The sequence below is a fragment of the Sciurus vulgaris genome, assembly GCF_902686455.1.
Source record: "Sciurus vulgaris genome assembly, chromosome: 1".
Lineage (NCBI taxonomy): Eukaryota > Metazoa > Chordata > Mammalia > Rodentia > Sciuridae > Sciurus > Sciurus vulgaris.
The window spans coordinates 196,966,645-196,988,712 of NC_136461.1; the positions used below are offsets into that span (position 1 = coordinate 196,966,645).

Consider the following 22,068-nt stretch of genomic DNA (forward strand, 5'->3'; position numbering starts at 1 on the left):
TCTTTTTATTTGTGTAAGTTCTCACATTATTATTACTTTATTTCTTAAAATCTCATAGGGTCTTTCCCACTGCCTGGCAGGTCAGTCTCAGTTCTGCTGACTGCCTCCCAACACTCTTCACCATCTACTCCCTATTGACTTCTCTCTCTGATCCTCTGTCCTTTCCGCTACAGTGCTTAGCACATTGAAGGCACTCAGTCACTGACGGGTAGGTAATTGGATGGCACAGAAAAACCTGGCCTTTTCTCTCTCAAGGCTACTATGAGATTTTTCTTCTGTAGGTATGTATGGTGCCTACTGTTACTTCTCAATAGCTTCTCTTATTTTAAAATTATAGTGGCATAAGGATTGATATCATATAGTTGTTTTAAAATTCTGATTTTCCTTAACCCAGTGTACAGACTGAATTGTATTTCTCCAAAATTCATCTGTTGAAACCCCAGTTCTCCCAGTGCCTCAGAATGTGACTGTATTTGGAGATAGGGTCTTTAAAGAAGCCATTAAGTTAAAGTAGGTTAATTAAGTGGACCTTAATTCAGCATGACATGTATAGCTTTTAAGAGGAGACTAGGTCACAGACAAATACAATGGAAAGACCACGTGATGACATGGGGAGATCACTTACAAGCCAAAAGAAGAGGCCTCAGAAGGAGCCACCTTGCTCATTCCCTGCTCTTGAAATTTTGAAATGCTTGACTCCAGAACTGTGAGAAAAATTTCTGTTGTTTAAGCTATCTGGTCTGTAGTATTTTGCTATGTCAGCTCTCTAGCAAATGACTACAAGTAGTGTATTTTAATTCATTGGGGTTTTAAATCCTTTTCCTTTATCCTTGGGAGAGGTATGGACCTAATGGTCTAGTAGATCTTCTCCTCCCATCTCAGATTTCTTTGAGGTGTTTAAAATTTGTTCTAAAAACAAACCAGGGCCATCTATATCTGTTTTATACTAGGACAACAAACTCCAAAAATGCTCCCCTTATGTATTTCCTTTAAAAATACAGAGCAAGAAACCATTAAAATGGTTTAATCTCTATTTATTTCATTTTCATTTAAATAGATGATGAGTTGAATATTTTCCATGCTCTCATTGTGATCATTAAGTTCTTTTTTCATTGGCAAACCAGACCAACTGCAGCTTCAAATTTTCTGAGAAGGTATTTGCTACAGTGAAATTACGTGCATTTCAGCAGCTTTCTGGAGGTTCTTACTGTGGAGAAACAAAATACATTGAATCACTACATTTGGTTTTTGTGTTTTCCCAGTGTATTCCCCATTACCGTATTGTCAACCTCAAAATGCCTGTCTTCCATTCTACCCTTACCCAGCATCATCCAACGCTTCCACAGTGGCTGTAGTTGAACTACAGGAATTAATTTTGTTGAGTGCATTAGAGTCTTTGTTGAAAAAGACATTTGAATTTACTTATTGCTTGCTCAGATCAGATCTTTTTTAATCATCCCAGATTACATAATAATTTCAGACAGAAAAAAGAGTCTATAATTCTTTTCAAAGAACCAGCAATTTATTTTCTAGGTCTACTCTGAACTCTTCCTGCTCCAGTTTTAAACTTGTCTCATCTTGTCCTCTTGTGTAGAGGTGGAAGATAGCTAGTCACTGTGTGCAATAGCTCTTTTTCTCATTCATAGGCAGTATTAAATTGCATTTCTACCTTATTTTTTTCCAAATTAAGCTTTATTGGTTCTTTAGCCTTACAGGACTTATTTTAAACTTTTAATTACATATAAGACTTGTCAATAAACCTGTGTTTTTTGTGACTCTTTGATGGTAAATCTGGCAATAGTTGAGTGTCATCAGTACAAGGAAATAGTTCCTATACTCTGCTTTGTATATATTAATTTTAGGCATTTTGGTGTCCTGCTTAATTTTCGTTTATATTCAGTTAATCAAATGCATAGCAATTAAGCAAAAGAAAAAATTTTTTCCTCAGTGACAAAAAATAATCACAATAGGTTTCAGATAATCTTTTGACTTCATATACATTGATAAATCAGAGAGATTAGAAATATATCCCACTGACGAGAACCAAAACGAAGAACTATTTGTATTTATCTTATTCTCTTAGGATTACCTTTAACTAATTGGATGGCAGAAGGTAAGTCCTTTTATTTATTCCTGAAACTAAGGAAGGAGTAAATGAAAGTTTGATGATCTCTAGGTTTTCTTCCAGCCCCCACATTATGTACTGTCATAACAGTAACAGTTGATAAACTGTGTCTGTTTGAAATACATATATTGAGAACTACCTCCTATATGCCAGATACTGGCAATCACAATAAGTCAGACATCTTTCAAAAAGTTTATATTTTGTTAGGGGAAAATAAATAAAATTGCTCTAAAAAATAAGAGCAATTGTGTGTTACTGGGGCTGTGGTAGAAGTCCATTCAAGGCTGGGCACAGTGGTGATTTTGGTGAGCTTTGCTTGGTGACAGGAACATCTGGAAAGGGCCAGGATGAAAGAAACCAGTTACTGAGGCCTGAAAGAGCAGCTGCAGGGCAGTGCCGTAGCAGCTCCTGGGTTGTCATGGCTGAGGCTGCGATGAGGAAGTGGAGACGATGGCTCCCCTTTTTCAAGGGATTGGAATATAAACAGAAAATGGGGAGAGGAAACAGATTATAAGAGGTTGGTTGTTTTTTAAATATAGGGGTGAAGAACCAGTGTAAATATTTTTGGGGGGAAACAGCCTCTAGAGAGGGAATGTTTTTTCTGAAGGAGATGAAGAAGTAATTAAAATAAGCCTAAGAACACGGTTGAGGAGGGATAGCAGGAGAGAGAGGTGGATGGATGTGTGGTAATGTAAGCAAAGCCAATGTCAATTGATGTCTAGCAGGTAGACCAGCGGGTATTCACAGTATAATTCCTCTGGCTTTCTGCATGTTTGAAAATTTAATAATATGGAATAATAATATCATATTTGAGGGAAGGAGGACAAATTGAGGCTTTAGCCTTGAGGGGAACAAGGAGCACACTTACTCCTTTTTGTAGCAGGAAATCGTGGAAGGTCAAAACTAAAGCCTCCCCTTCTTTTGTAACATAGGAGTCACTATCACTTGCTGGGGCCAAGGGACAGAAGAGGAGCTTTGATAATGAAAAATGGAATAACCAGTGTGGCAAGTGGGAGAGGGCTGAGCAGACCTGGAGGGAAGAGGGGCGATGCTTCTGTCCTGATGAGGTTCTTCACTCCACAACTCTCCCTGGGCTTTCTCAGGGGACAGCAGTTAGTGGGAACATGGAAGAGCTGTATAGTTTTAGAAAAAGGAGGAGTAGGGTGAGTAGCTGAGATGAATGCTTCCCTTCACTATTTACCAGCACTGTAGCCCTCTGAGAGATTCTCTTTTCTATCTAATAATCTTTTTATTTAAATCTCATGAGCTAAAAAACCATGTTATAAAATCTTACTAGTACTGTTACTACCATTGAACTAAGACAATTTTGTTGTCTTCTTAGGTAAAAGAAGAACGTCCAGAAAAAATACCAGATTTAAAATTATTAGTGGAGAAGAAATTTTTGGCTTTACAGAATAAAAGTTCTGACACGGACTTTCAAAACAATGAAAAATTTGTACAGTTCAAACAACAGCTGAAAGAACTAAAGAAGCAATGTAAGTCAGCATGCTTTGCTTTGGTTTGGCTTTTTGAAATTAGGGAACTGACTTCATGAACAGTCCCAGAAAACTGATTCTCTGGTGTTTGCTTATCTGCCTGGCTTGAGCCTCTTCCTAAGTTGCTTTTTATTGTTGTTGCAGTTCTGTATTTTGTCTAACTTTTGGTTCAAATCAGCCTGTTCATTTCTGAAAGCCAACAGTTTCCACAAAGTGCTAAGAAAATTCCCCAGCAGTTGAAGAAAGTTACATGTATCATCCCACTGCTGGGGTGGAGAATTGGGAAAACAAAATAATACCACAAATTATTTTACTAAAATAACAATGGCATTTTTCAAATCTTAAACTGCTGTGCCAAGCTTTAAGATAACCACACTTTGATTCTCGTTTTACTGCTTTGGAGTGATATTAGCAATGTTTTCTCAAAAAACTTTTTCCTCTCAAATGTGGACCAAAATCCCCTTCACCATATCACCTTTGTGTAGTATACATTCCCATGTGACTTTAGCCTGGCATGGTAGCGCATGCCTGTAATCCCAGCTGCTCCAGAGGCTGAGGAGGAAGATTAAGGGTTCAGAGCCAGCCTCAGCAAAAGCAAGGCACTGATCAACTCAATGAGACCCCGTCTCTAAGTAAAACACAAAAAATAGGGCTGGGGATGTGGCTCAGTGGTCAAGTGCCTCTGAGTTCAATCCCTGGTAATAATACCTCCCCCCCAAAAAAAAAAATTCCATGTGACTTGAAAATTTGTTGCCCTCTTAATAAACTGTTATACTTAGATTTTTGAAGGAACATAGTTTGGACTTGAAAAGAGAGTAAGGAAATAATTTATTACACAGAAACATTTTGTAGAATTTGCCAGAAATAATTTATCTCCTCTGCAAAGTACCGATGCTCTTTCCTTAACAATGTGGTCCTTATAAAAATATTATATGACTTGACTTTTTACATTAACATCTATTTAGCTCTATTGTCTTTCTGTTTTTTAGGATTGAAGTTTTTTATTCCTTAAAGAATTGAATAGTAAAGCAAAAAATTTTCTTTCTTTAACTTTGATCTCTATCACCTTTATTTTCATGCACATGGAGCAAGATGTTGTATTATGTGAGACATAATTCATTTCATGCCTTTATATGTGCTTAGTGTAGAGATTCATATTTTGAAATAGACTTTCTTTTAAATATAAGCAGTTTCTTTAAATTGATGCTGAGATCTCAAAAAATGACTGAGGAAGCTGCTTTACTTTTGTCTATTTTACAAATAATTGTTTCACAACTTGAAATATTTTGCAATCATGATGAGACTTTTGCTTTTACAGTAGATTTAAATAGTAAGCATTTTCCCCATATTTTAGGTCTATTTATTTTGTTGTTGTTCTTCATCAAATACGTGGCTTCCAAAATCTTTCTAATGTAATTTGCACTGTTTGTCCCCCCCAACAGGGAATAATCCCCAGAACAGATAACAATGTGCTAGTAGCTTTCTGATCTTAAGAATGCTAGTGTATTTCAGCTTCACAGTTGGTCAAGAGGGCCAGTTGTGTTTTATTTTACTACATGGTGCCAATATTCACAAATTATGGCAGACCTAGTATCTAATTGTAATTCCTGATTTTTAAAGGATTTTTTAGTACAGATTGAAGGATTAAATATCCAAAAGAGAAATTTCTTCCTTTTTTGTTATTGTTCACAAAGTTATTTTTCCAAAAGAGAAACTATGAAGACTTTTAGAATAGTGTACTCCTGGTGAGACAATTTCTAATTAAGAATATGTAATTCAACAAAATGGTATATGTTGGAGTCATGATTAGTGTTTCTTTACTTTTCTCTAAAATGGGGTGTTGGAATGGAGATTTCCCCAGGCCAACACTACACATCCTTTGGATAGACAGTTAAACCTTATAGCAAAGTAAATTTATATTGAAAGGAATGCTTCCTTATGTAAAGTTTCCCCATATATTAAAACACTGGAATTAAAAGAACTTTCCCTATAATTTCCCCTAAAATATTCTTTCAAAAGTTTTTAAAATGCTCTGTAAGCTGTATACTCTTCCTCCAAAATGGAATGGGTTTTCTTTCTTTTTTTTTTTTTGGTACTGGGGTTTGAACCCAGGGGTGCTTAATCATTGAGCTACATCCCCAGCCCTTTTTATTTTTTTTTTATTTTGAGACAGGATCTCACCAAGTTGCTTAAGGCCTTGCTAAATTTCAAAGGTTGACTTTGAACTTGTGATCCTCCTACCTCAGCCTCCTGAGCTGCTAGGATTACAGGCATGTACCACCACACCCAGCTTCAAATGGAATTCTTAGTGTAGCATTGTGAGCACTGCCAATTAAATTTTATCATGTCTAGTGGATTTTATTTCTTAGGTTTAACTGCTTAGCAGTGTCCTGGTTAGGTTTGAGCTCCTGCAATATCTGTGGTTCCAGGTCAGAGGTACACTGTGATGTATAAATGAGCTAATCTGTTTTGAGAGATGTTCTGAAGATATGGAATTACAATAATTTTTTGTATTTTAAGATTGGAAAATAGAAGCCAGGAAGAGAGATTGCTTCTAGTTGCCTGTTTGACAAAGTGAAGGCTGAAGTGTTTCTGTTGTTTGGCTATATCTGAACGGTTCATTCATGAAAATAACCGTGGTGTTTTCACTACCTTGATTATGTGAGAACATAAATTCATAGAATTTAATTTTATCGAATCTGGATCCAATCAAAGAAATGCCAGGAAGCTCCTGGGTGAGGAGAGGTCCAGGTGGAGATTGGGTAACAGGAGGGCAGGCCTCAGGGTGCTCCCTGACCATAATTCCCTCTCCCCGATGGAGTGCAGCAGTGGGTCATCACACCCTTTGGTTCCATACTGCCCTTTATTTTTAAAATTTCTCAAGTACCCTAGAGAACTATGTCTATTGTTTATCATATTAGAAATAAAAACTGAGGGATTTACCTGTTAGTATAAACAGCATTTGACATGAAATCTAACTGTACATTTTCCAAAGCTAAAGAAAAGTCGGAAAAGTCGCTGAGAAGAGTGGCGCTGTTATACGTTTTTGCAGACATCTTCAGTTCCGGCTTAGAGGCAGCTAGAGCTTATGTGTGCGTCTGCATTTGGTCTGTTGTGATACATTGTTTTAGTTTAAGTAGACTACATTGGTAGATGGACTTGGAGACCACCAGGAGGTCTCACTTTGAAAACCTCAGATCTGGGCCAGGGATTAGTTAATTAGATTTATGGTCCAAATCTAGCTGCCTTCTCGTTTTTATGTGGCCTGCTATAAGAATTTTTTTTAATATTTTTAAATTTTTGAAATCAAAAGAAAAATAGTATTTAGTGATGTGAAAATGATATGAAAATCTGATTTCATTGTTTATAAACAGTTAAATTCGAGTACAGGCACAGTCACTCACTCGTGTATCATTTGTGGGCGCTTTATACTATAATGGTGGAGTTGAGTAGTTGGGGCACAGACCATTAGCCCATAGAGCTTATAATATTTACTATCTGGCTCTTTATAGAAAACGTTTTACTGATCCCTAGATCAAAACCATATTCAGAAATGGGGGGGGGGTGTTTTTTGTTTTTGTTTGTTTGTTTTTAGATTTTTTTTCCCTCCCAAATATCATCCATTTGTCTCTGGTATGTTCAGAACACTCTGAGCACCCACTATATATGAATCACCGCAGTTGATGCTCTGAAATGAATAAAAAGTAGGGACCCTGTATCTGGAGACAGTATACAAACATGAAATAATGCAAGAACCATTAATATTGAATAAAAAAAAAATACCAAAATTAAAAAGATCAGAAACAAGTGTTATACAATGTGAGACCCAAGTGAGGAGGGTCAAAATAGGAATATAGATTTTATCTGTCATGCTAATCTTGCCTGTCATTTATAAACATCTCTAGAGCAGGATGTTCAGATAGATTCAGAGACTGGGTTCAGGCCCACAGGAAAGAATGTACTAAAGGCTTCCAGGTGGAGAGGGAAGGGACAGTATGGGTGCCTAGCCTTTACCTTCCCAAATATAAATTTCACAGATCTGCCATACTCATTTAAAGATATTATATCTCTACAGGTAACATACTTAAGTTGTACATAGCAAACTTTTTTGTGGTTATATCTTACAGGTATTGCTAGACATTAGATTCAGCTTCTTTGAATTAAATGACTTGGATACCCAGTGGCCTATACAGTAGAGAAAATTATCAGAATTATTACCCAGATTAAATGAAGTGTTGGCTCTTTGTAAACTCTAGAAGCTTGCTTTAAATTCAAGTTGTTGAGGAATGTAGCATAGCACTGTGGAAAGAATATTAGCTTAGCAACCACAAAGACCTGGGTTTGAGTCACCTGGTACGTAGCTTGTTTTCCCTGCAGATGCCACTAATTTTTCTTGCTTCTAATTCTTGGCGTCATAGAAAAATCAAAATTCGTTGAAGATAACTTTTACACCTCTAGATAAGATGACTGAAGTGGTGATGGTGGTGATAACTATGTTAGGCAACAGTTTCACAGAAAATAATTGTTTCCCTATATAGTAATCATATTCTTACTAAGAAGTTGTCAGAAAATAGTGTGATTTGACTTCAGGTAGACACATTCAGGCATTCTTGGATTAAATAATTTTAATTTATTCAAAAGTATGTTAAGGCACATTTTTTGTCTTCAGTTTAAACTGTCTTCACTACTGCAGTTATGGTTTCTTGCAGTTTTATCTTCTGGAGAACTTAATTAGAATGAGTGAACACCTCTGTGTAGACACTGAAGTCACCAAGAGATATTTCTAGCATCCTTTATCCATTTATTTACCTAATACATGATTAGCAGACATCATAAGTTTTAGTGCAGATGAACAAAAGCAGAAATTGAGGGTTGTAGGAAATAACTGTACTTAGAAACTTTCAAGGCTTCGTTTTATAGTCAAAAATAAAATTTGAATCTGAGCTCTTTAGTGTTAAAATAATTTAATGTGAAATGTAAATTTATTATTACATGTAAATTCTGAGTACAAAGCGTGTCTTATTATTTTTTAATTGAAAATTTGCTAACTTGATTTAGACAGTATAATAAGGTCATTGTTACATGTAGTATATAAAATATGGAGAAACATGGAACTCATTCTTACTGACGATGATATTTGTATCATATATATATAAAGACAGGAATTTACCCTGTAATCTAGTGATGCCATAGATTCACTTTTAACACATCCAGTGTAGATGGCAAAACTGATTAAAAAGAGAAAGAGACAGGTAGGCCCCCCAAACACACAATACAAAAGGATTCACGTGGGGATGCCACCCAGCAGGGGTTCCTCCTCAGAAACATTAGTCGCCTCACTTCATTGTTCCTCCTGGTGGCTCTCCCTTTCCTTTAGCATCTCTTCAGAACCAGAGCAGATGATGGGGACTTCCATGTTCTGCTCACTGCTGTATCCTTGTGCTCCAGCATGAGGTTTAGGCACATGACATTACCATGCAGAGGTCCTTGATGGTCAGCAGAACTTTCAGAAGAACCATTATATGCTTGAGAGCCTCTGTCCTGTCACAGATAAAATGGCATGCCTGAGGTTATAAGTTACTGAACAGTGGAATCAGAAGCCAGGAGATGCTAGAGAATAAGAGGGGGCATCAGAGCGAGGTATAAGTATCCTCTCCTTTCTGTTTTATAAAGTTGTATTTCCCAGGGTAAAGTAGATTTGGGGTGCCAAATAATCAAGTGAAGATAAAGATTAATTCAGCTAGAAGCCTCAGTGCATGCCTATAACGCCAGTGGCTCCAGAGGCTGAGGCAAGAGAATCATGAGTTCAAAGCAGCCTAGGCAAAAGTGAGTGAGGTGCTGAGCAAGTCAGTGAGACCCTGTCTCTAAATAAAATACAAAATAGGGCTGGGGATGTGACTCAGTGGTCGAGTGCCCCTGAGTTCAATCCCCCCCAAAAAATTTAAAGATTAACTCAGATTAAAGAACTCTGTAATGGTAGGGTTTTAATCTGGTTACTAAATTGTTGGCGAGCTATTATATCTTAATAAATGAACTTTTCTACAGTTGCTTTATGCTGAGTAGTAAAGATACCCATCTGCTTCACATTCTCCTGCAGTTTGTCCCATTCCTGTTGGATGTGATGAAAGTCATAGTGAGGCTCTGTTTGGTGCCTGAGCACTTGCTGGATTATGATAACAGCAGGCATTGTTTTGAGTGTCTACTATACAGGGGATAAGGTACTCACATACTTCATATACATTATTATTTATTTCCCACAACTCTACTAGATGGCGTTGGCCATTTTGCAGATCAGAAAACAGGCAAAGAGGTGGGGCTGTAACTCGTGGTAGACACTTGCTGGCACAAGCATGAGGCCCCTCAAAAAAAGAAAGAAAAAGAAAAAAGAAGATAAAAGACAAAGACAGAGAGGTAGTATAACTTGTCATAGATCTCAAGTGCTGAAATTCAAACCCAGGTTTGGTGACTCCAAAGCTTATGTTCTCTTCTCCCATACCAAACCAACTCTTGAAGATATTTCATGGTTTTCCCCTCTCTCATTTCAGCCATTGCATTCATTTCTTGAAGAATCTACTTGTCATAGGACTCTGGAGTCTTCCAGGTTATAGAACTGCATTGATGTGCCCTGACAACACTGAGGGGAACTTGGCTTTGTTTAACTTAGAGAAAAATCTCATTTTTGGCCAGTTGCATTCAGAAGCAGGGAGTCAGGATGATATCAGACATTTCCTAGCAGTCCTTCTTTTCCAGATCCCACGGTTTTGGCAATGTGTTCAGTAGATAGTGCCTAAGAACGATGTTTCCGGCGTGAATAGTTGCTACGTTATGACAAAGAGGTAGAGGATATTTATTGCATCATAAGTTTAGAACAAGTTCCATGAAATTTATTTCAAGCATAACAACAGTAATCTCTTGCATATATATATCATCTTGCTTAATCTTTACAACATCCATATGTGGGAAAGGAATGCATGAAAAATGCAGGTTCTGTTTTTAGCAGACCAGACACCATATAATAAGAATCATGGAGGAGACATATTTGCCCAGTGTCTCACAGTCAGGAGGCCTCGAGGATAGCAAATGTGTTCACGAGGAAAAGGAAGTTTCAGAATGAGAGATGGCTATAATTAAAGTTAGTAAAGAAAGATTCAGTTATCAAGGGACAAATGAGTCAGCGGCAAGTTTAAACAACTGTGAACTATGGGTGTTTCTCCCATTGTGACTTATTTTATGAGTGTGATGTTATCCATGCTCAGAAAGCAGCTGGAATCTAAGTAGGAAGATCGAATCATGTGTGTCTAGAGCCAGTGGACATTATACTTATGAAAATAATTATCTTGTCAAATTATAATTCCTGAAGTTGGAATGATTGAAGTTTTGTAATTGTTAGATATAAAGAGAGTGTCAGCAAAGTTATTAAATATTTCTAATACTTCATTTTTGAAAGATGTGTATATGTTTGATTTTTTTTAAAAGAAATTTTAAATAGAATTTTTGCAGCTCAGTTTATTGTGTGTTACTCTTTGTGCGTAGCAAGTGAGCATTATTTAATCATTAATCATTCTGAAATTTTAAAGTAAAAAAATGTACTGTTAATAATTATTATTTGGTTTTGAAAGCAGCTATAACTGAAGATTATTATATGTGTATGGCAGCAGTTACACAAGGGGAAAAACTGTAGTTTATGCATATGGAAATTCAGAGCCACTGATATGAAAATGTATTGCTAATGAATAACATTTGAAATCAAGCCAAGTGGTATAATTTTGCACATTCAAATAATTATACTAATGACTTGCTACATTCAATTTCAGTGTAAGATTTTAGAAGCATTAATGTGGTACAGCAAAAGACCTGACTTAACGACTTATAAATGAGCTGTGTCCCCTCTGGCAACTCAGCGTCTGACTCTGGATTTCATGTCCTCGTGATACTTTGGGACATGCTCTGTTGCTAATGTAGTGCTGCCTCCTCCTCGCTGTCAATTCTAGGATGTTTTCTTTGAAACTCCATATCTGGGAATCTCTCTTGAGAGATGTTTTGAAATAATGGAGCAAAGTTTATTAAATAATCTCTTTTAATATTATTTATAATGAATGTATTAATCATAATATGACAGATTAACAGTAGATAAGTAAAATATGCTGCTTTGACAGTGAGGTTATTTTGCATCTAAAAATGATATATGTGAGAATAATTTTAATAACCTTAGGAAATAAATACTTAAGCTATTAAGAGTTTTAAAAGGCAGTATACCAAGTTGTATATGTAGTATGATTGCAGTAAGTATGCATTCATGTAAAGCAGACTTCAGCAAAATTAAGACATTCAACTCATCAAAAGATGAGGAAACCATTAAGAAAATGAATAAACTACAGACAGGGACAAAATATCCATAAAACATGTATCTGGCAAAGGATGTGGTATATTGTGACTGTGTCAAGAACAACAACTAATAATAAATAGATAAGCACTCTCATTTAAGAAAGCTTCACAAAGGAAGACAGCACAAATGATTAATAATCAGATGAAAATGGTACATTTTTAAAAACCACATAAACACTGCTGGTTGATAGCAGTATACTTCTGCATCAACCCCATCTCAATGCTGTGTTTAAGAAAAGGTGTGTGTGTGTGTGTGTGTGTGTGTGTGTGTGTGTGTGTGTGTACTTCACAAACTTTGCAGAATGAGTCTGCATAGTATTATAGTTAGAGAAACAAATTCCCTCAATTCATCCAGAAAGTACTACTAGCTAGGAGTGACAAGCATGCTTGGGAGGATATTCTTTTAGAAAAAAATAAGTATAAAATAAAACATTAAAAATGCACATTTCTTTTTCCAAGCTTTCAAAAGAATTGGAAGCAGAAAGATGCATGGATCCTTGAGCCCTGCCCAGTGGTGAGGGTGCCCTAAGGTACCCTTTGCCTTGGGTCTTTGCCTATCATGGAGTCACCCTGTTATCTAGTGGGAGGCAGCTTAATGCTCATCATTTGTTCTTCTCTCTTGACTCTCATCAAATGAATGTTGTTGGTGGTTTATTTGTCAGTGCCTTATCACTTTGCTCTTGAAGTATCAGAAAGTATTCATGATTCTTCTATAAGAGGGTTGCCCCCTTGTATATATTGAAAGAAGAGGGAGGAGACATGTCTACATTTCTATCATAAGACATATTTTATCTTAGAAAACACTCTTCCATATATGATTATATTTAATCCTCACAAATGGTTGATTAATACTATTAATCTGTTTTCAGATGAGGTTCTGTGAGATCAAGTGCCCTCCATAATTCTGTCAGATTCTCTTATGCTCCTGTGATGTCAACACTTTTCCTCATTCCCAGCCCCTGGCAATTACTGTTAATTTTAACTTTTCCAAAATGTGTAGATGGAATAATACAATATGTAACCTTTTGAGAGGCTTCCTTCACTTGTCCAAATACACTTGAAATCCAACCCTAGTTTGACTGGTCCCAGTAGTTTGTTGTATTTTGTTTCTGAGTTGTCTGTCATATGGGTGGGCCATGGGTTTTTTGTCCATTCCCTGGTTGAATGACATTTTGGTTGTTTCTAGCTTGTGGCCATTATGGATAAAGCTGCTGTCAACATTCATGTATAGGTTTTTATTTGGATATGTTTGTTTCTCTTAGGTAACTATCTAGACCTAGCCTTGCTGGTTTGTTTTCTGAGCATATGGTGTTTACCTTATAAGAAATTGCCTGACTTTTCCAGTGTACAGTCATGAGAGTTCTGGTCGCTGGGCACCCTTACCAGCACCTGAGTTATTTTGGTTTTGTTTTTAATTTTAGCCTTTTTAATAAGTTATGCAGTAGTATCTCATTGTAGTTTTTATTTATGTTTTTCTAATAATTTAATGTTTTACGTTTTCATGCCATATTCATGTTTTCCTGGTCATATTATCTCCTACCTTTATTCTTTAATTCATTCCAAAAACACTGTGGATGCTTCCCACACCAGCAACATTAGCATCACCTGGAAACCTCTTTAAAATGCAAAATTTCAAATTCCACTCAGACTGACAAAATGTGAACCTGGAATTGGGACTGGATTTTTAAAAATCCTCCCAGTGTTTCTCCTGTGTGCCACAGTTTGAGAACCACTGTCTACAGCAGAGGTGCACACTCCCCACTGGGCATCACTGTCAACTTTGAACATTAAAGACAGAACAATTTTCAGCGCACAGTCCCCACCCTCAGATTCAGAATCAGAGTTCCTTGATATCTGGTAGGCCTGTAGTTCCCCAGGTATTGCTAAGACTTAGTCAGGGTTGAAAACTAATCTGCTAAGCTTACTTAATTAGGATACAAATCTGACACCAACTCCAGATCTCATGCAGCATATTATCTAAAAGGGAAGATCCATGCATACATACCTTAGTGTGGTCTAAGCACATGTAAGTCACGCAGTAGTTATCTAACAAATTAAATTGTACTTGGTGTCCTGGGTTTGACTGTAAGCTAACTTTATTTTTCTGCGTCTGAGATTCTGTTTTATGTTCCATGTGGTACTTAGCATTCATTCATTCAGCCACTGAGTATGCTGAGAATATAGTGGCAAACAAAATATAAAAGTTTGCTCCTGGAGCCTACATTCTGGTCTTTGGCACACTCACTTTACAATATTTTGGTAGAGGTACAGTACATTTCTTTGTAATTATAAAACAAATGTGTTTATGCAAATTACTTATCTTAAATGATCATATTTGTCTACTTATTATGTTTAAGAACCATCTTTCAGAATTCTTGTCTTATATTTGTTACAAATTATATTAGTTATTAAGTCCTTTTTTCTGGATTACTTTTTCAACTCATTTATTTAATCAGTATTAAGGCTAGAGATTGTCCAAGCCATGGGAAAATCTTGAAATCAAAATATAAGTTCAGACTGTGGTTCAACCATGCAACAGTTTGTGCTTTTTTGATCAATTCAAGAAAATTTTACTTTTCTATGAAGTATGTAATAGTAGTAGTTTAATATTAGTATTATTATTAGTAGTAGTAGGAGTAGTTGTAACAGAAGACTAGAGCACAAATTTGTATAAGGATTAATTCAGATACTGTATTTCAAAGTGTTGTATAAATTGTAAATAGTTATCTGATCTTTTTTAGCTTGTTAAAGACATTTACTTTAATGATTTTTTAAATTTGTACCTTAAGTGCATACAAATAAACATTTGAAAAGTCATTATCAATTGGCATGAATTCTTAGGTGCAAAGAAATAAACACAGTTTGGGCCATTTTGCTAAAGTGTTAAGAGATTTTATGGAAGATAAAACATTGCTAGACTGTCACGTAGTTAAGGAATGTTCTATAATTGGCAAGGGTGTGAACAAAAAATGTTGATAAGGTAAGAAATCATTTTTCAGTACAGTATTGGTTTTGGCAGCCTTTTCTTGATAGGGAGGCAGAGATTGAAGTGTCAAGAATAGTACTATTCACATATATAATGAACCACCCTGTACCCTGATAAAAATATGTTCATTGTAAGCAAATGTAATGGAGCTGCAGCTATCACAGTGTGCTATGTGGAGTTTCAGCGTATTAGAGGATTCTTTTATAGACTTATGTTAGATTTAAGTGGGGAGAACAGATTCTACTGTTTGATCTTGGATATTTAGTTAGCCTTTAAAAACTCATCACTTGATGACTTATTTAAATATATACTTCATATATATATTTTGAGTCCCCTCATCTCATCCAATCTCCTTCTCAGAGTTTTATCACACCCAGGGGCATTCATTGCATGGCTAAGATCTGGAACTGGGAAGGAAGGGAAGTAGAAATGGCTCTTGCTGAGAAATAACCCATATGGGCACCACATTCGGCCCATAGCTGCTTTTTGTTTGTTTGTTTTTGGTACTGGGGATTGAACCCAGGAGTACTAGGCCACTGAGCTATATATCCCCAGTTCTTTGACACAAAGTCTCATTAAGTTGCTGAGGCTGACCTCGAACTTGTGATCCTTCTGCCTCAGCCTCCCAAGTCCTGGGACCACAGGCGTGGGCCAGTGGGCACAGTAGCCCATAGTTCCTTGAGACACATTGCCCATAATTCATCCTCACTTAAAAAAATGTTAATAGATTTTATTTTTTAGAGCAGATTTGAGTTCATAGCAAAATTGAGTGGAAATTACAGGGATTTCCCATGTGCCCTTTATCTCCCCATACCTGCATGCATAGTCTCCATTATTATTTTTTTCAGTGAGCAGGAACCTACATTGTGTAGAGCACTGCGCTGGGGACATAAACAAGTAATTGATGTCTTAGCAGTGAGAGAAAAAGGAGACGGTCACTTGAGGTTTCTGGGTCCTAGAACTTGGCGTACAAAATCAGGAGAAAAAAAAATGGGAGAGTGGCATGGGGGTCAGTGAAAGATTTTGAGTCTAGTTTTCCAAAATAAATATACTCAAGTTATTTTTTTTAGTTGTACATATTGAGGTATTTATTGTTAAATATTTGCACATGCACATCAAGCTATTTTTTTAAATAAAATAATAGAAGTTTGAGGGTCAGATAAATTAATCAGCTTTCTTTGCTGCTGGGTTCCTTCCTCTTTGTTTTGCTATTGACATTTGGTTAGCATGTCAGTTCAGAGAGAGGAGGCATTTGTCTGCCTTGATCTTCTGTATCCCCAGTGCCTAGAACAGTACCTGGTGTGGTCTCAGGGCTCCATGTGTCTGGGGGGGTGAATGAAGGACTACATTCAACAATCTTTTTTCACCTCAAGGGACAGATAGTCCTTGACAAATACTTTGACACATACTAGTCCTGAGAATGCAAGGGCAGGGCTTTGTGTCCCTTTTCCCCAAAGTCACCTTGTCAGACCCGGGCAGCAACCATGCTCTGAGTACAGAGTGTTGCGGCAGTTGGCTGGAGGTGTTTCCAGACTTCCTGGCAACTTTCCTCACCTAGAGTAATCATAGGTCCTTTTGATGGAAAGTTCTTCCTTCTTCTTTCCTTAGGGGACACTATATTTTGACTTAAACTTTAGTCACATAAAGTAAGAAACAAGTTGAACTCAAGAATTTTTAATCTCTTCTTACGGCCATCAGAGCTATTGGCATCAGATCTGCTATTTTGCTGCAGTCATTATTCTCCCTCCCCCACACCACTTTACAACCCACCAACCTCCTCGCCAGCCATTGTTCCGTTGTTATTAACCCGCAAAATTCTGCTACTTGAGAATGGCTCCCCCGCCACCCCCCCCCCCCTCACCCTGTGGGCAGACACTGCCTGTCTGCTTAATAAAGTCTCTTGAGTGAGTTCCCAAGTCCGAAGTGGTTTCTGGGTGCTTTCAAGAACAGCCTCCCTCTTTCCTGTTATAGTCTTATAGAGTCAAGAAAATGTAGAAACTTGTTTAGGGATGTTTTCCTTTTGCTTCAGATCACATTTGATTTATTTTATATTTATCAAAAGCAGAAAATGACTCCTGCAGAGAGATGGGTAAGGATAACCAGCTAGTTAATGAGATGCGCTGTCTAGTCTCATTCCTACAAACTCTGCCATTCCCTCTCTCCTGCTTCTACTGCGACAACTGCTGAATTTCCGATCTTACCTTCAGCCTCCTACGTGCTCCCTACTTTGAACTTGACTCCTGCCAGCTTCCACCAGAGCGAGTGATCTTTCCATAGTATAAGTCTGGTTATGCTTGTTCGAATGAAGCTGGCGGGAGTCAGGTAATGGTCTTTTGGTGGCTCCCCTCAGCCCTTCTAGAATATTAAAGGCCCTTCTGACACCAGGCTCATTTTCTTTCTCTCCATTTTGATCTTTAGCCTTTGACCCAGATATTTGTAATTCCTAGAAAGTACCGTGTTCTCTTTTACCTGCAGACTCCCACACTTGCTGATCTCATCCTGGAATATTCTACCCCCTCCCCTCTCCCCCTGTTAAGGCAAGCCCATCTTTGTGTCTGCCCACAGACACCACTGACTTCTGGGAGGCCTCCCTGAGGTAGAGTCAGTGCGCATCTGTGATGTGAGCCCTATAAGGGAGTCTTGGTCTGGACAGGACTGGACTGTCTTATAATAAAGACTGGAAAAGTTGATGTGTGAGAGTTTTGGAAGGAAGAGGAATTTGAGGCACATTTTATGGCATCTTTAAAAAATGCTAGCTTTCTTATTTTAATACAGTATGCAGAATAGAACCCAATCTATAATCTAATATTTGAACAAGTGTTCTACTATCCTTTAACCATATCTGTAACATACCGTTTCCTGTTTTTGATAGCAGTTCACTCCAGCAGATATTCTGTAAGTACTCAACTTTCTCATCTTACCTGACTTATTTTGACTTGAATAGCAAGTTCCCCAAGACCCCACCTGTAAAAATAGAAAACATATTATTATGTTTTCAGAATATCAAGGGACTGGGGGTTGTGGCTCAGTGGTAGAGCACTTGCCTAGAATGCATGAGGCACTGGGTTCGATCCCCAGCACCACATACCAAAAAACCTAAATAAACAGAATTCAAGACTGAGAAATAGTGAGCTCTTCTTTGTTTCTGCTGTCATGGCCACTGGCCTGTTAATGGCATGGGATGGGAAGTGGCAGCCATAGTGGGAGAAGCAGAGGAGGCCTGAGGGATCAGAGGACTGAGAGAAGTGCTCCAGTATAGGCTATAAACACCATCGCTGTAACTAACAAAACATACCAGCCACTTCTGAGCATTTAGCTTGAGTTTTTTTAGTATAACAATAATTTAAAGTAATTGTAATTGGCTGAATATTAAAGGTTCAGGATGTGTGTCAAGACTCTTTCCAGGTAAATATACTTTTGGGGATCAAGTCTAATATGATAGTTCCAAACCAAATGCTTTATGTTCAAAGATGTTTTTCTATAATGTTTAATAGGAAAATTCAGAAATAGTCAAAACTCTGTTGACCTTAGCAGACTGTTATTACAAACAACATGATTATTAAAAAAAGAAATAGTCAAGAGCTTTGTAAAATTATTTATCTACAAAGTGGGACATTTAAAATGTTTAAGCAGCCTAGTTTAATAATGCATGCCTGTAATCCCAGCAACTCAAGGATGCTGAGGCAGGAGGATCACAAGTTCAAAACCAGCCTCAGCAACTTATTGAGACCTTGTCTCAAAATAAAAATATAAAATAAAAGGGCTGGGAATGTAGCTCAGTGGTCAAGTGTTCCTGATTTCAATCTCTGGTGCAAAAAAAAAAAAAAAAGTTTTATAATATTAAATTTTTTTTAACTTTCTTTTATTTTGATTCTTTGTACACAAGTGGGGTACAACTGTTGTTTCTGTGGTTGTACACGAAGTAGAGTCATACTGTTTGCATAATCATACATGCAAATAGGGTAATGATGTTTGTCTCATTCTATTATCTTTCCTTCCTCCTGCCCCCTCCCCACCCCTCATTTCCCTCTACACAATCCATCCTTCTTCTGGGCTTCTCTTACCTCCATCGCCCCTCCTGTTATGTATCATCATCTACTTATCAGAGAAATCATTCAGCCTTTGGTTTTTTGGGATTGACCTGTCTCACTTAGCATGATATTCTCCAGCTCCATCCATTTTTAATATTAAATTTTAAAGCAGTATAAAATTGTGTATGTGTGTTTTCTGATGGCCATCACCATTAAACCATAAATGGAAATGAAAAAAAGACTTAAGACCTGAGGAATAAGTAATCCAGTTATGTTGGACCGTAAGAGCATAGAAGAAAAGAAACCAGGGTAAGTTAGGACTGAATCGTGGAGTACTTGTTGCCTTCAGTAGGATACTGTAGTAAGTAATGGGGAATATTGAAAGGTTTTCATCAGCTGAGCCATCTGATTAGATTTGAACATTATGAAAGGTAAATCTGATTGTGGTCCACAGGATAAATTGGTGTGGGAAGAGGTCTTGATACTGCAGACCAAACAAGTTCCGATGATATCCTGAACTCTACCCTAGGCTAATTGGAAAGGAGAGAATGGATGCAAGAAGTGTTGTGGAGGTGGAATCTGTAGGATGTGTCAACTTATTTAATATTACAGTAGACCTCAGACAATAAGGAGTTGAAGGTGGTTCTGAGGTTTTTAGCTTGGGCAACTGGGAGGATAGTAACACCATTTAACAGTAGTAGTATGTCCCATGAAAGAGCAGGACTTTAGATGGGGGACTTCAGTGTTGAATACATTGAATTTCCTTTTACCAGGGATTCACAACTTCTGAGTCTGAGCAGAAAGTTATGCATAATTTTCATATTTTAAAATTCACAAATGAAATTTTATAATCTTACAAGATGGGAATGGACAGTGGTATTAGTCATTTTTATTTTCTGTGATAATATTCCATTGCTAGTATTGTTTGAGTTTCTTCCTTGTTTCTTTTCCCCCCTCCTACAAATTGGTATTTAAAGTAATGAAGAGTAACAGTCAAACCTGACTTCCCCTATCCAACTTCATGAGCAAGAAACACGTTTTGTGGTTTTTAAAAAATTCTCATGGCATATGAGGGGATAGAAATAAGTAAAGGAAAGACAGTGGAATGAATCTGACATAATTTCCTCATACATATAAAAACAACACAGTGAATCCTACCACTTATAAAATGGGCAAAATTTATACTCAGCAAACATTTATTATTGCTTTTAATTGAAGATAGTGCACAGATGAATACGACTTAGTCCTTTTAAGGGAACAGAGAAATAATGTATTTTTTTGTTTGTGTTGCTGGGGATTAAACGCAGGGCCTCACACTTTCAGACAAGTGCTACTGAGCTATAACCCAGTCCTGAGAAATAAATTTAAAGAAACTAAGTCAAAGCAAAATAAGTGCCATGAAAGAAATTTAAATGGCGTGCTATTGAATTAGAAAAGGAATGAGGGGGGGGGGAAGGGTCGAGAGCCAGAATATGTAATTCATATAATTAAAACCTAAGGAAGGAGATCTTTGAAACCAGAGTGAGGCTTCATAGAGAAAAATAAGACTTTGAAGAAGAGATAGAATTTGAGTAAGCAGAGAGGTGAGGATCCTACTCAATTTAGAATTGAGTTGTGTTTTCCCAAGAGGGTAATTATTTAGTTAGAGGTTCTTCAAGTGGCAAAATAAAGAGCATGAGATAATAGAACCGTGGAAAGACTAGCAAGCTGTGTGCAGGAGCTCAGCTAGCCGATGCATCCCCTCCACAGGGTATAAAGGCTTCATTTTGTTTAATCAGGCTTTGGTTGGAAATTTTAGTAAAGAAAGTACACATTTCTTTTTTATTGAACAATGCTGTCTGTAACCATATATTAATTTAAAACAAGAGAAACAAATAATGTGTATTCTTACTGGCAAGGAAATCCAAACTTAACAAAAGTAAGGAAACCCCCGTTGAGTAATGTCAGCTGGTACTTTCTGCAGGTATATTTGGATCTTCTTAATGGCGAAGCTGGTAGAAATAATTGGGGAATTTCCTTTCCTCCATTTGAAAGGCAAATTTGCTTTATAAACCTTTGATTCTAACTGATTCTTTAAACAATTTAAACTATTTTGAGGAGAAGAATCAGTTAGAATGCATTTTAGTTAAAGCTAATTGGATAGTACAGTACTTAAACATTTATCAATTGCCAAAGTGTTTGCTATAACTATGTAATTAGTAATAATATGTAAGAATAATATTTTAACTAAATCAAGACAGTCTTTTGATGTTAAAGGGACATTTAAAGTACTATGACAAATCAGTCCCATTATCTGGTTTATCTTTGCCTTTCCTAGTCAGAAGTATTTAACTGGTAATTGTCTAATATAAATGCTACCATGTTATGAATTTCTATAAAATTGTTTGAGAGAATTATTTTTACTACCTCAATTATTTTTAGTGATAGGAATTTGGGCAATTAATAGTAGTTTTGTTCATTTCATTTCAATAGCTGAAGTATATGTTCATTTTAAAGAGAATATCACAGGATTATTCTAAGTTACAAATGATAGCATATTTTGCAAGGTGCAAAGCCCTATGCAAATAAATAAAAAGTGGTATTATTGTTCTGAGATTAGCATTTGTTCTTTCAGGGTCTCTGTATAGAACAGCAGTAGTTCATTGCTTAGACTTTACAGCTGCATGTTCTGGTATTGATTCAGGGTGCAGCCCTTACTAGCTGTGTAACCCATTGTTAAGTTTCTAAACCTTTATGTGCCTGTTTCTCCATCGTTAAATGGCATAATAATAGTATACCTTCTTCAAAGGGTTATTGTGAAGATTAAATGAATTAATACGTGAAAGTCACTTATAGCAGAGCACGGCACATAGTAAGTACTGTGTGTTAACTGTGGTTTTCATCATCATCATCGCTTCCTCATGTAGCATAGGTAGAAAATACTGTTGGGTTTATGCTAAACATGTCGTTCTCTAAGGAATTCTCTCCTTAGTTGAAGAGAGGTTTGTATTTTCTTCAGATGGGGAGCTCATTGGGGGTAAGGACTGAATCTCATCAATTTTATGT

At 36.9% G+C, this 22,068-nt stretch overlaps 1 protein-coding gene across 7 annotated transcripts in view; it reads left to right on the plus strand.

The window, feature by feature from the left end:
* The window catches only part of NSMCE2 (NSE2 (MMS21) homolog, SMC5-SMC6 complex SUMO ligase), a 229,827-nt gene that overhangs the window by 85,662 nt on the left and 122,097 nt on the right, over positions 1-22,068 (plus strand). For all 7 annotated transcript variants that reach the window (XM_079137662.1, XM_079137663.1, XM_079137664.1 and 4 more), the window contains exon 4: positions 3,468-3,621. In XM_079137662.1, the coding sequence (XP_078993788.1) occupies positions 3,468-3,621 (154 nt within the window). The remainder of the gene's footprint in view (positions 1-3,467; positions 3,622-22,068) is intronic.